Source organism: Lepidochelys kempii, chromosome 2 (genome assembly GCF_965140285.1).
Source record: "Lepidochelys kempii isolate rLepKem1 chromosome 2, rLepKem1.hap1, whole genome shotgun sequence".
In the NCBI taxonomy this organism is placed as follows: domain Eukaryota; kingdom Metazoa; phylum Chordata; order Testudines; family Cheloniidae; genus Lepidochelys; species Lepidochelys kempii.
The window spans coordinates 191893707-191906130 of NC_136381.1; the positions used below are offsets into that span (position 1 = coordinate 191893707).

At 39.4% G+C, this 12424-nt stretch overlaps 1 protein-coding gene across 1 annotated transcript in view; it reads left to right on the forward strand.

Moving 5' to 3' along the window:
* CPNE4 (copine 4) overlaps positions 1-12424 on the forward strand; it is a 335322-nt gene that overhangs the window by 206535 nt on the left and 116363 nt on the right. The window contains exons 5-6 of the mRNA XM_073333242.2: positions 4550-4621; positions 8118-8192. Of these exons, the coding sequence (XP_073189343.1) occupies positions 4550-4621; positions 8118-8192 (147 nt within the window). The remainder of the gene's footprint in view (positions 1-4549; positions 4622-8117; positions 8193-12424) is intronic.

Here is a 12424-nt window from a genome sequence, read left to right on the forward strand (position 1 = left end):
TAACTCTGAACTTAAACAGCTGCTTCCTATGTTCATGTGTTCCAGTTGGCTGAAACTTGCTTGCTTGCAGCCAGAATAACTAACGTTTTTTATGGTTCTGTTGGGGAAGTAATGTTACATCTATAGATAAGCAATAAATGTGATTCATAATTGATGGCAGCTTCAAAAAAAAAAAAAAAAAAGCCATTCCAGCCCCTAACAGCTACTTTTTTAGCATGCAAACAAAAAGGGCAATTTACTGCTTGTAAAAATTGATTTTTTTGTCAATTATTTAAATGACAGCCTGCAAATCTTAATTGTTAATTACTATTTGAGGCGATGATGCAGGCGTAGAGCTGCCAGATGGATCCATTTTACCGGCCACTTGATTAACAACGTGTGGGTGTTCACACACGAATACACATATTTACATATGCAGAGTGTTTGCTGCGGCAAAATGACACTAATAGCTTAGAGAGCTGGTCTAATTAAAATGAGCTAATAATAGGAACGTCAAAATAAATTCCATTCACTGTATTTTGATGCATGTAGCTGCCACACAAGTGAAGACCCCAGAGTTTCAAGCTACTTTATGTGCAGTGCATCTTGGTACTTTGAACAACTCACAAAGGAGCGAAAGGAAGGCTAGAAGTTGAAATGGGGTGAATAGTTCCGGGCAAAAATGCTGGAATTACTAATGGAGGCTGGGTAAGGATAACTGAGCAACTCCAGGTGAATAGGTGGAGGGTGATTGTTTTCCATCCAAGTTCTATCATACGTTAGAGATTAATGTAGTACATCTAAAAGACTAAAAAGCATATTGGAAGGAGGAATTATTCTGACTAATAGTATTTTGCTCTCCTGCTTCAGAAGATACTTTCCCTTTCTTCCATTATGCACAGAGCCCATCACTTTATAATACTTTGGACGTCTGTAGTGCTTAACACCTGAGGATCTCTGACAGGTCTTTGAAAAAAGTTAATTAAACTCATAGGAGATCGGTGATTTTTACTTGAACCCATTTGACTGATGGGTAGGCTGAGACGCAGATGTGTGTCGATTGGATAATCTTTGGAAGAGTCAAGAGTAGAACACAAGAGTCCGAGTGCACTACTTAATTCCTGCCTCTACACAGCAGTCTCATCTGCAGTATTTGTGGCCATTGAACAAAACTCTTACATGCAATGAATTAGTTAAACTATATATATATTTTTTAAAAGAGTTAATGGCATCAGCTTCTTCCTTGGACCCCACTTCTTAAAGTGAAACTAAGCATGCTCTGGCTGCGCCCGTACCAAAGGCTGCTGTTATCACTGTTAAAGCAGTTGTGTTACCTCGGCTGTGCCCCACATCACTGGGTCACTGTCCAGCGAATTGCATCAGAAAGAACAGCATTGTCTTTGTGCTAGTTGCCTGTGTGAGATTGAGATATGTGATTCTGCAAAGCAAAACATGGGTGCCATTTTTCAGTCCTCCTTATCCACTGCAGAGACTGCTCAAAGTCCGCTTCCCACTGAGATAATGAAAAACAGGATCAAACTTGTGCAGGTTGCCATTGTACTTTTCAGTATGTTATTCTTTAAGTTAGTATACTGTGTGATAATTAAAGCTGTTATGATAATTACTGTAACTAATTTAGCATATTGTTCAAATCCATACAAATTTCCAGAACATCAGCTGAGCAGGCATAAACCCCTCCTTTTCCTTTATGGTCTCTTCAGTGGGTAATTGTTGTTTTTCACTTGCTTTGCATAAGAGTGACTTTTGTCTCCATTTCTAGGTTACTGCACTTTAAAGGTCATGGAGTGTGCATCTGGGCCATAATGTCTTAAAAATGTGTTGTACAAAATGGGAAACGATTGTTTTTAACACCAAAACCATGCTCTGTTTTGCATGTTTTGTGCATATTTGATAGTAGGTTGTAAATTCTTTGGGATGGGAACCTTCTCTCTGTCTTGTGTTTGTATGGCACCTAACACAATGGCTTTCTGAACAAATAATGGGGCTCCTAAGAACCACTGCAATGCAAATAATTGATGATAACACTTTCTCTTAATTAGTTTCAGAGTAACAGCCGTGTTAGTCTGTATTCGCAAAAAGAAAAGGAGGACTTGTGGCACCTTAGAGACTAACCAATTTATTAGAGCATAAGCTTTCGTGAGCTACAGCTCACTTCTTCAGATGCATATCGTGGAAACTGCAGCAGGCTTTATATATACACAGAGAATATGAAACAATACCTATTCCCACCCCACTGTCCTGCTGGTAATAGCTTATCTAAAGTGATTTCCAGCACAAATCCAGGTTTTCTCACCCTCCACCCCCCCCACACAAATTCACTCTCCTGCTGGTGATAGCCCATCCAAAGTGATAACTCTTTACACAATGTGCATGACAATTAAGCTGGGCTATTTCCTGCATAAATCCAGGTTCTACAACCTATCCTAAAGGATGACCCAACACTCTCACAAATCTTGGGAGACAGGCCAGTCCTTGCCTACAGACAGCCCCGCAACCTGAAGCAAATACTCACCAACAACCACATACCACACAACAGAACCACTAACCCAGGAACTTATCCTTGCAACAAAGCCCGTTGCCAACTGTGCCCACATATCTATTCAGGGGACACCATCACAGGGCCTAATAACATCAGCCACACTATCAGAGGCTCGTTCACCTGCACATCCACCAATGTGATATATGCCATCATGTGCCAGCAATGCCCCTCTGCCATGTACATTGGTCAAACTGGACAGTCTCTACGTAAAAGAATAAATGGACACAAATCAGATGTCAAGAATTATAACATTCATAAACCAGTCGGAGAACACTTCAATCTCTCTGGTCACGCGATCACAGACATGAAGGTCGCTATCTTAAAACAAAAAAACTTCAAATCCAGACTCCAGCGAGAAACTGCTGAATTGGAATTCATTTGCAAATTGGATACTATTAATTTAGGCTTAAATAGAGACTTGGAGTGGCTAAGTCATTATGCAAGGTAGCCTGTTTCCTCTTGTTTTTTCCTACCCCCCCCCCCCCCCAGATGTTCTGGTTTAACTTGGATTTTAACTTGAAGAGTGGTCAGTTTGGATGAGCTATTACCAGCAGGAGAGTGAGTTTGTGTGTGTATGGGGGTGGGGGGGATGTGAGAACCTGGATTTATGCAGGAAATAGCCCAGCTTAATTGTCATGCACATTGTGTAAAGAGTTATCACTTTGGATGGGCTATCACCAGCAGGAGAGTGAATTTGTGTGGGGGGGTGGAGGGTGAGAAAACCTGGATTTGTGCTGGAAATCACTTTAGATAAGCTATTACCAGCAGGACAGTGGGGTGGGAATAGGTATTGTTTCATATTCTCTGTGTATATATAAAGCCTGCTGCAGTTTCCACGATATGCATCTGAAGAAGTGAGCTGTAGCTCACGAAAGCTTATGCTCTAATAAATTGGTTAGTCTCTAAGGTGCCACAAGTCCTCCTTTTCTTTTTTCTCTTAATTAGTGTTATCTATACCTGACTACTGTATTTTCCACTCCATGCATCTGATGAAGTGGGTTTTAGCCCACAAAAGCTTGTGCCCAAATAAATGTGTTAGTCTCTAAGGTGCCACAAGTACTCCTCGGTTTTTTTAGTGTATATCTAGTATTTCATAATTTTTTTACATGTTTCTAATGAAAACCATTTGTATAGAATCATATAATGGAAATGACCTAATAAATGAGGTCATTTACTACAGTCTATCACCACATCACTTGCTTATTGTGGGCTAGTGTAGGAATTTTCCCTACAATATATTTTTTCTCATACTTTTAATAGCCTAGTTTAAATGTCTCAAGGTTATGGAAATCGACTGGCTGTTGTAACGGAAAACATACAATTCATCATTATGCCTGGAATAATGTTTACGTGATGTACATTAGTCACCCACTAGAAGTGTCGGTGTGCTGTATAGAGCTCCAGACAAAGTGTGGTCCCCTGTGGAGATGAAGCTGGAACTCAGACTGTGATGCAGCCTGTTTATGTCTGAATTTAAAGTTGTTGGTTTTTAAAGAATGTGTAAAACAGACTGTCATGCCTCGTAGAAAGAGACTCAATGTTGTTGTAATTTTTGGTAGCTTAGTTGTGTTGAATTATTTTTCCTGTGTGGCCCCCTCAAGGATTGAAAATACTCCCTGGCAGTCTTAAGCTTCCATCTTGTTACTTAAACCCTTTTAAAAAGCCTACTTCTGCCCTGATGCCTCCCATCTGTCATTAGTTAAGCAAACGATGAGCTGCAGCTTCTGCTTTTCTGCTCAGCTGTGTTAATTCTACCCTATCCACCCACCCTTCCCCATCCCCTTTGTCCTCTGGTTGCATCCTGCCTGTCATGTCATGACTGTAAGCTCCCTGGGGCAGGGACTGTCGCTTTTGTTACCTATCTGTACAGTGCCTTGCCCAATGGGACTCTGATCCTTGATTAGGGTTCCCAGGTGCAAATATAAATAATTGCAATAACAAAAATCAAATCACAATCCATGTATTTACTACAGTTTCTAATTTTTTCCCTTTGTTTTGGTGTTGGCACAGATAGTTTCACAGAGGAAGCTCTCCAAATCCTTACTGAAACATGGGAACACAGCAGGGAAATCATCCATAACAGTAAGCCAGACTTAAATATATTTTCCCCATGCTTAAAGATATCTAATGTGACTACTTCTCCATAAAAGTTTCCTACTGAGTTGTTAGCATGATCCCAAACTGAAAAAATGTTTTAATCGTTCGATTTATTTGAATGTTTCTGAGGAAATAGCTGTAATCTACAAATGGCAAGAAAGTAATTTTTGTTTTTTTCAAGTGTCATCAAGTGCATTATTCAGATAAAGGTACAGAGCAAGAAAGCTTTACTATTTGATTGTTTCTAATCCATGCTTTACAGTCTTAAAAAATGTACTTAGGTCTGCTTTTTCTAACACTTATACATGTGCTTAGTTTTATACATCTGAGTAGCCCCATTGACTTCATTGTGCTGTGGGGTGAGTGTAGAGAAGCAACACCCCCAGGGGCAGGACCCAACTTCTGCTAGGGCCTCCCACCCCCTCCAGGGGCAGGACACAACTTTTCTTTGCCCCCAACCTATTTACTTGGTCATGATAGGCCATCAACATTTACAAATGGGTCCTGAGCCCAAAAAGGGTGAGACCACTGATGTAATGGGACTTAGTGTGAACGAGAATCAGGTCCATAATTTTCTTATGTGTTAACGCAGCTCCTAGGACATGGGAGTTCTGATACTTGTTGGGAACTCCATGTGCTGCTGTACTATGGATATTTAACAATATTTAAAATAATGAGCCCTGAGACTAGTGAGGTGAGGATTTGGACTACAACAGTGCAACTCCTGGTTTGAGAATCAATGTTGCCTGGTTGCTATAGCAAGTAATTGGAATCAGGATTTTCAAGATGAATTCCTCTCTCTGCCATTGTCTAGCTGACTGACCTTGGACAAGTCAGTTAACCTCTCAATTCCTCAGTGTACTGGTAGAATACTTCCCTCTTCACTGGCCTCTTGTGAGGCTTAGCTGATTGACATTTCTGCTGCCGTTGGAGATCCTCAGAAAGGTGCTGCATAAGTGCAAAGCAATATTTAAGAGTTCCCTTCAGAAACCTAGAATGACAACAAAATAAATAAGAAGGTTCATATTCTTAGCCTTTCTGCAGATAGTTTTGCTAACTACTTCTCTACCTGGGTATTGAAAATATTAACACAATTTTACTGTCAATAACATGGGCTAAGGCTTACATGTCCTGGCTCCTACTCAATGGTACTGTAAAGCAGATGGACTTTACTCAAATTAGAACAGTTGAACTCAAACAGAAATAATTGTTTGAAAACCTGGATGTCTCAACATGGTAAATCAAAGTGAAATATTTTTAATTCATTTTGGTCCCAGGATACATATAGAGCATCTGTGAAATAGGGAATTTACTAATGTTAATGTTGCAACTTGGTTTTAATGCACGACTCCTATTGAGTTACGTATTCTTCAGTGAATTGGAAAGGCTCATGTCCCAGATAGGTGTGCTATTATCTTTAGTATGGTGCTACCTTTAGAATTGTCTAATCAATATATTATTATTACATAATAATAAAATAATACAGCAGTGCTTTTTCAGCCACTCAAAGAGAGGTCTGTCAGTGCTCATAAATAGGGATTTGTAACTCAATTATAAAATATTGCTGAAGCTTAACATTTGGTGTAGAAATCCTTATGTCCTAATGGTGATGTGTCCTACCTACATGATCCTTCCAGCCAGTAGTCTACCTGGAACAGAAATATCATCTAATGCATTATGGGGCAAATTTTCAGCAACTCAGCTCTCACTTACACATATAAAATGAATGTGTGTGTGTGCATGTGTGATTGTATTTTCATGTGTAATTAGGGGTTTGTGAGCACACATCCCTGCTTGTGAATTTTTTGTGTGACCAAATACCAGTTTTATATGACATACATTTTGTAGGCTAAAGTCAGCCTCCAGTTTTGTTCTGTTTTTTTTTTTATTATTATTTGTCCCCAAAGTCCCAGCAGATGCTGCTGAAACAGTTTGAGGCTTCAAGCAGCACTGTTGACTCCTGAGAATTGTACAGTAGAATAGTAGAAGCATCATGTTGTAGTACATTGATTATCACTCTGACCCAGGCAGTACCTAGCCGGTTTGAAGGATGTCATCGGTCACCCTACTAGTCCTCCAAGGTTTTGGAGTCTTATGGTTTGATACTGGGTGGGATACAGATACGGCTGCTGAATGTGTGGGCTACGGGCATGAATCTCTGTTTTGTGTTCTCTTTTGGGGAATGTCTTGTGGGAGCATTTTTGTGGGCAGAAAATTATTTTTCAATTGGAAAAAAACTGAAATGTCATTTTGCTTTTGGTGGCATTTTTAGGTACAATGCCCTAGCTCTATTTAAGGCCTGCTCTACATTTAAAAGTTTTACCAGCATACCTATGTCAGGCGTGTAAGTTTTTTCTGACATAACAATGCCAATAAAAGCCCAAGGCCATATTTACACTACAGACTTCTGCTGGCATGGCTGTGTCAGCCAGGGGTGTGATTTACCAGTGTAGCTTATTTCAGGGGGGCTGGAATAAATTATACCAGTGAAAGCACAGTTTTGCCCATATAAGCTACTAGACTATACCAGTATAGCTATTGTAGACATGGCACTAGTATAGATGCAGTTACATCGGAGTAACTCTGCTTATACTGCCATACCTTATGTCAGCCAGGAGAACTGGCATAAACTATACCAGACTAGGCTTACATTACAAAGTTTTGCTGCCCATAGCGACATTGGTTAGGAATGTGAAAATATCACACACTTCTAGCTGATGTAGATATGGGTCAAACCTCTCCTCCTCACCCCTCTCCCACCCCACCCATTTGCAGAAGCAGCTTATACTAGCCAAAAGAGTCATTTTGCCAATAGAGCTTATGCTGTTTGGAGAGATGATTTAACTAAACTGGTTTAAGCTGCATCTCCAATATGGGTTTTGCTGGTATAGCTATACCAGCAAAGCCTTCATAGTATAGAATATCCCCCAGTGTAAGTGTCTTTATGCTGATATAGCTGCATCTCCACTATCGGGCTATACTATACTATACTATACTATACTATACTATACTATACTAGAAAACCCTCCTACTGCAGACAAGGCCTGAATTTCATGGTAATTAATTACAGGTAATTTCATTCCTTGTCTTTCTATTTATCATGGCAGGTTGCATAGAACTATCTTAAAAATTAACAACCTGTTTTATAAACATCTGCCACTCAGTTAGAGGCAAAATACTTTGCCAGAGGAAAGTGTACTGTTTCGACCTATTTTGATATCTCTGCTAGCTAGGTGTCTGGTTTCCTGGAAGATGACTGTCAGTTTCCAGCTGATAGACTCTATAGTCCACATGCTGGTAAATGCATGCTGAATGCATCCGATGAAGTGAGCTGTAGCTCACGAAAGCTTATGCTCAAATAAATTTGTTAGTCTCTAAGGTGCCACAAGTACTCCTTTTCTTTATGCTGGTAAATGGCATCTTTCCTAATTTTATTTTCTTTCATTATACATGCAAAACTCAAATGTAGCTTCTCATTTAGGTGATTGCTGAGGAATTATCTGGCAACGATGACTATGTTGAACTTTCATTCAGTGCACGGAAATTAGATGACAAGGTAAGCTGTTTGATATTAACCTTATTGAAAGATATAAGAATGCCTGCAAATATGATTTAATAAGATTTTCCCCCACAGCTATTTTTGTTGCTTCACGTTATTAAACACATCAGAGATTTCAGATCAATGCTCCCAATGAGGCTTTCCTCAAGTTGCAAAGTAATTAAAAAAACCTCAAGGGAATGTAATTAAAACCAAGACAATTTAATTATGCTGAGACCTCATTTATTTAAAATGCAACAGATCAGAAGTGCTAAGATAAGTGAGCTTTTTACAAGGAATCAAGATCTAATACTCAAAGTAGGCATTTTAACATAATGTTTGAATGCTCTACATCATCTTGGACAATATATATATATTTTTTATTCAGCAAAATGTATCTGAAATGTGAGAGAAAGATTCCTTCTTATGTGTTTGTCAAAGCCATCTCCAGTTCAATCAGGAATCTGTGCATAGACTAAAACCTACCTCTTCACTCATCTTTATCTCTCTTTGTTGCCCATTGTTATTAATTATACTTTACCTCGCTATGGCACCTTTATAGCACCCCAATAACTTTGCCTATAAGTCACAACCTTGAATATCCAAATGTAATAGGAGGCATTTAATTATTTAAGGTAGAAGAGGAAACGTCATTGTAATTAATGGATGTCATGGGGCCATGACCCTGTTTTGGATAACAGGGAATTTCAGATAATTGAAGATCAGATAATCACTCTTGTACTGATTCCCTATAACCACCATTAGAATGCAGATCCTTCTTGGCTATTACGCTGTTCCTAATTAGTAACGTATGTTAATACCACACAGTAGTTTGGGACTCAAAGAGCCTGATCCTGAAAATGCTTAAATGTGCACATGTAAGTTTGTGTATGTGAGTGGCTCAATTATATCAACAGGGGTAGAGTTATGTATGTGCACAGTGTTTGGAGGCTCAGACCGTAAGTGAGGAATAATAGCATATTAACTGAAAATGTAGGTAGACAGGATATCATCAACAGTGCTGGAGTTTGATTAGGACACAAGGGTTAATAGCATCCCTGTATTTAGCATCTTTAATGACCATAAATGATGATTCCCATCTGGAAGATGAATTATCCTCTCACTGGGAGTTGCTGGATCCTCAGTGAAAATCAGATCATTTATTTAGGTGCCAAAATGTGGATTTAAGAAACTAACTTTAGTCACTGCTTTTTAAAATCATTGTTACAACATTCACTTCAGCTGTCATTCATGCTGTTATGTCCACAAAAGAAAAAGGAAAGGTACAGCATAGCAGGTGTTTCAACTGTCCATTTCCTTCCCATGAGCGTACCACATAATCTGCTGAAAATAGCATTGAGAGGGTTGTGATTGTGGCTGTTATGAGTCCAGTTAAAAGGATTAATGCAAGCTATGCTTCAGCACTTGAGCTATAGTCACTTCACGGTAGTTTTAGAGAGTCTTTTAAGCACAGGGTATCTGTTTATGCAGCATATCTAAATTAGCAAAAGGCTTGTCTTCACTACCAGGGTAAGTCGACCTAAGTAACATTATTCTACCTATGTGAATAACGTAGCTGGAGTCGAAATAGCTTAGGTCGATTTACCCCGGTGTCTTCATTGCACTTTATCGATGGGAGACACTCTCCAGTCCACTTACCTTACTCTTCTCGGAGAGGTGGAGTACTGGGGTCGAGCGGAGAGCACTCTGCCATAGATTTAGCGGGTCTTCACTGGACTCACCGCTTGCAGCAGTGTTGATCTCCCGGTAGTGAAGACAAGCCCAAAGGGTCCTTATGTGGCACCTGCTCTTTTTGTTATCTTGTGTTTGATCTGATGGATCAGTGAAGTAATAACTTTTTAATTAATAAAATTTCCTTGTGGACTGAATGGTCTAATCAAGGCTATCATTAAGTTATTTTAGCATATATTACTGTATTCATAGGGCAGGGATTTTGTTATTTAAAAGTCAAATAGTTTTAGAAAATGTTACTTGCTGGTTTGTTTGGCGGGACGTCATTTAATTTGAACCATCTTTAGGAGGTGCAGGCTTTATATGACCGAGATGACTTAGTCAATATTCTGTAATGGAACCTTCCTAGCCATAGCAAACTGTTATGTAATATGCAACTATAGATATGCTTGATCTGATAATTCATGAAGGTTCATCCCATTAAGGTTCAGTTAGAGGCCTCTAAACTAACAGATCACTGACCAGATGGACTGATGTCACCTATAGAATACAGTACTTGTATGTACATTGTCAAGCCCTGTTTTAGAGCAAGATCATCTGTTCTCCTCCAGTCATGGGGATGGAGTTTTCCCCTCATGAAAAATGTTTGGAACCTACCTGAGAAACCTTGTGGAGCCCCTAGAATCCACAAGAGACCAGTGCTATCCACACAGAAGCCCTGTCCCTCCACACAGCTATGGCCACAGGCAGCCTCCTCATCTCTCAACAAAAGAAGTCTCCTGTGGAAATAATAACACTGTCCCAAGCTTCATTACTTATTCACGCTAAGCTTTATGGGGCTCGGAAGGGGATGATATATGTGTCCCAACCACAGCCCTGCCTCAGCCCACTCACTCCTCATCTGACCTGTCCAGTCCCCAGTCCCTTCTCCCGCGTGGCGCATCCTCAGCTGGGTGTGAGGGTAGGTGGAAAAATAGTAGATGGCTGAGCCCCTCTTTGGCATGAGAGAGGCAAAGCTCCACAGGTGAAGGGCTTCCTTCTTCAAGGGGACAATCCAGGACTCAGAGACGTATTACTGGCCTACAATATCCCATTCAAAATCAGACTGATGTGTTGGCTCAGAGATCCAGGTTCTGCTTGCTGGTAATAAGCCCACAACTACAAATATGTGTGACGCAGCTGATGAAGATAAAACTCAACAAATAATACAGTGGCCTCATTTTGCAAGTGTGATGGGAACCCATGCATTCTGCAAGAGCCCTAAATAGTAAGGAACCACCAGACCATTCATAGAGCTATTCGCAAGATGGTGGTGCTGGTCCAGATGGGAAAACACCACCGCTAGTTTGGCTATTGCTCATTCGTGTTATGAGTATTTACTGCCCTTTTTAAAATGCCAAGTGTTGTTTTTCAAAAAAACATCTACCTACTTTATAATAGAAATATGGGTTTGGCAGACAAAAATGGTCTGTTGCTAGTTTAATCACTGGTGAAGATTTTTTCATAAAGCTTCAGTGGCGATTGAGGATAATAGAATAAGTGAAACAAACTGTCAGTTTCTCTCCAGGGGAAAGGCTGTAGCATCTCAGGCAAAACTATAAAAAACCCACAGCTATCAAAGCTTGCCATAATTGAGCCAATAAAGGTTACATTTTTATAGTAGTACACATTTGGAAGGTAGCACTACAATTTCATATTTTACTGAAACCCACGTAGCTCAGATAGCAGACCTTTGTTTCAAGAGATCTAATGGAAACTCTCCACAGTAGAACAGTAACTTCCAGAATGCTTGTATTACATGAGTAGCTACCTTACAATTACCCTAACAAGCAGGTACATTTATTGAATGCTGTAATCACGTTTGAGCACTCAGGCAGACAAACTATCGTTTTCCCATTCTGGGGAAATTAACTTGAGAAAAATGAGTCTCAAACTGTGATGTGTATGAAATAAAAGACCATTTCACTTTTAGTTTTATGCTGTTCAAGGATATTTTTAGCACTGCAGTTTGTTAGCAATGCAGTTATAAACCTAATTTTCCAAAAGTGGCGAGTGATTTTTACTATTTTGGTGCTCAATTTAAGACCCCGCAAAGGTGCCTGATTTTTCAGAAAGCATTCAGCACCCACAATCTAAAGATTAAGCTACCTGAAGACATTTCAAGTTGGGTACCCAAAATTTGAATGAACAAAATTCACTCGTTGCTTTTGAAACTGTAAGTCGCGTGCTTGTGTTAAAATTATGTAACTTCTTTTTGTATTGAAAGAACATTGTGCATTATATCACTGGCACACGTTTAATGAATCATTTAACATTATTAAAACACTTAGACGTTAAACCTTTATTGCACGATACATCTTCCAGAAAGAGGACTGCTCTAATATTATTGTGAAATAAAATAAAGCTTAACATGCTGAGAAACATGCTGTAACAGCTGAAATGTTTTGAAAACATTAATAACTATGAAACAAAATTTGATAACACTCTTAGCAGATAAGTGTTTCTTCAGCATAGACTTTTTCTTAGTTGTTACTAAGGAACTTTAATGTTAAGTGATG